General features: G+C 41.6%; 1 protein-coding gene across 1 annotated transcript; it reads right to left on the reverse strand.

Annotated features, from left to right (window-relative positions):
- LOC132901245 (olfactory receptor 52B2-like) lies at positions 1-957 on the reverse strand. The gene has a single exon (XM_060943569.1). It carries the CDS (start codon positions 955-957, stop codon positions 1-3), a length of 957 nt encoding a protein of 318 aa, XP_060799552.1.
- Positions 958-2,935: the final 1,978 nt, after the last annotated feature.

Here is a 2,935-nt window from a genome sequence, read left to right on the forward strand (position 1 = left end):
TTAGACTGAAAAAACCTTTGTTAATAACTTAAAAATTGTTATTCGAATTTCCTTTGTTTTTAACCCGTAAATTAGAGGGTTAAGAATTGGAGGAAGTATAAGAATTGAAACACCAAAGGCCCTTCGTATGTGTGGAGAAACTGATTGTAACCTGTGAGAAATCAGTAGTAAGAATGCGTTAACCTCAAAACTCAAAAAAACAGCTAGATGCATCCCACATGTTTGCATTGCCTTACTTACAGACTGTGTCTGTTTTGTAGAAAGACAGGTAATTAGGATTTTTATGTATGTTAATGACACTATCAGTATGGAAGAACCTTGGACAAGAGCTATACCAAACAAGCCATAGTAGTTAACCAGTCTTGTATCCTCACAGCTTAGCTTCAATAAAGATGGATTATTGCAGTATGTGTCCACTATGTTTATCCTGCAAATTTCTTTGCTTAATGTGAGCGTAAATACAGACCCAATCATGAAAATACTTACAGACCACACTATAAAAACAAGTTTTACCAAGACGTCTTCTGTCATCAAATCATGGTATCTCAAAGGCTTGCAAATGGCAATGTATCGGTCATAAGACATAACAGTGAGAAATAAAAGAGATCCAGTCCCATAGAGGTGAATAATGATGCCTTGCAAGGCGCAGGCAGGGTAGGAGATTTCTCTCGTCTGAAACAATATACTACAAACCAGCTGTGGATAAAAACCCGTAGCTCCCATAAGGTCACATATGGACAAATTAAACAGCAGTATGTACATGGGCTTATGCAGATCCCTTTTTACAACAATAGTCACAAGCAGTACTGAATGGAAGAATAAAATTAAACAGTATGTGATAATGCCAGAAATGAATATGAAAAAGGCAATGGATGGTGGTAGGTCCAACTTTTCCATGGTCAAAATTGCCATGAAACGTGTGAAATTTGTATTATTGAGAGATGCCTCTCCCTCCATTATAGCTACAAGGCTTGGAAAATATACATACAGTACATAGAGCAAAATATGTAGCAATATATAATTATTAATATGGGCAAACTTTTGTTTTTACCTCAACTATGCTATCTTACTGAGGACAGGATAAGATGACTAACTACTGCATGTTGGTAACTAATTCATCGAAAGTGTGACAGCATCACAAAACCCACAAAATGATCACAACAGAAGCAAAGCTGTTCATTATCACCATTCAGGTTTCCACCCAGAGAGCTGAAATATTTGGATCCCTGCATGTTCACTTAAACCCACAGGTCAAATTTCCAAATCCCAGTTGTTGACTCTCGGTTACATGGGATTGTGGGTTTGAAATCCTCTGAGCTTATGCAGCTAACAGTGGCCTATGATGAAAGAACAAAATGATGAGGGAAAGGTGAAAGTCTGTTTTAAATCATTTGGAAGCATATTGAGGAAGATAACCCAAAAATCTGAAGACGAGTTTGCAAAAGTCGGTTTAGCATGTTATCCTAATTTTCATAAATTTGGGTGAGCAGAATTAAATGGCTCTTATGCCTTTTTTTGTTTGGGAACCCCCCCAAAAAAAAATCAGTGGCAAAATAAATTCTTTGCTTGAATTATGGTTCATGAGATATGGACCACAATGTAAAACCTTCAAGCCTACAGTATGTGGGTCCCTTCATGTGCCAAAGTCATGGGGGCATTCTGCATTTTCCCTCCAAATTTGGTGTGTGAGCTGTGTACTTTGCTCTCTAAACTATTTTAGCAGAGAACATTATTATTATTAGTAGTAGTAGTAGTAGTAGTAGTAGTAGTAGTAGTAGTAGTAATCCTGGGTATAACCTTAAACTACATCCAACAGTGGGGCATCTACTTGGGAGAGTGGATTGCACTGAGGAGAATGTCACTATCTCTTAGCCACTGCTGTGCTGGGTCAGCCTTGGGCAAGGTGTAGCACCCATCAGCCTCCCTGTACCAGGGTTATGGTTTCCTGCTATGGGTCAAATAGTGAAGTCATGGTAACAGGTGTTGGATTTCCTTCTGGGCACCTATGATATCTTTGTATACATGGTTAGCTGGAATGTATCAGATGCTGGCTGACACTGCAGAGCAGTCACTCCTCTGAACCAGCTGTCTGGAACTTTCCTGCTGCTGGACATATCAGATAGTGACCCAGAGAGTGGGAAGAGTACCTGCGCAATGCTCCTCACACTTAAAATCTCTGCACAGGCCTAACCAGCAACCCTCCAGTCACAAAGCGACAAGCCCCCTTGTGGTGCCAGCAGGCCTGAGGAGCTGGAAGCTGGTAGCAAGGACTTGCATTTGTGCAGTCCAGGAGTGATGGTCATGTGGAACTGTGGGTGACAGTATTGCAAGGTCCTTCCTAGATGACCAGGCAGTCCTATTTAGGGATGCCCCACCTGCATCTAATAGAGGACACCCCAAGAAAATGCAGAATAAAAAAGGCTCACCCATCAACAACCTGGCTGGTACCCCACAACCAGTGGGTTTCCAATTCTGTGGGTGCAACTCCAAACCTAAACTACAATTCACATGCTGGAATGTACAATCACTACTAGACAACAACCCAAATTACCCCAAAAGAAAGAAAGCACTGCTGAGCAGAGCGCTTGAGAATCTTCATGTTGATAATGCTGCTCCGTCAGAGATGAGGCTGCTGGATACAGGTGAAAGGAAGGAGAAATTCCACACCTTCTTCTGGTCAGGTGCCCCAGAAGGCTCTAGACTTCAAGGTACCTCTGGCACTGGATTTGCAGTATCTAACCGCCTCTTCCGCATCTCTCAGAGCTGCCCAGGCCAGTCTCAGACTGCTTGATGACCCTTTGCTTTGCAGTATCACCTATAACTCATTGCATCATTGTCAGTGTGTATGAACCCACAGTGGTCAGTCCACAAAAAGACATTAGTGATTTCTATTTCCAGATCAAGGAAGTCCTAAATAGGGCCCCCAAAACAGACA

The sequence above is a fragment of the Neoarius graeffei genome, chromosome 17 (genome assembly GCF_027579695.1).
Source record: "Neoarius graeffei isolate fNeoGra1 chromosome 17, fNeoGra1.pri, whole genome shotgun sequence".
Taxonomy (NCBI): Eukaryota; Metazoa; Chordata; class Actinopteri; order Siluriformes; family Ariidae; genus Neoarius; species Neoarius graeffei.

Bases quoted from the DNA above. Each gene is read 5' to 3' on its own strand.
- LOC132901245 (XM_060943569.1), bottom strand. From the start codon at position 957: ATGGAGGGAGAGGCATCTCTCAATAATACAAATTTCACACGTTTCATG.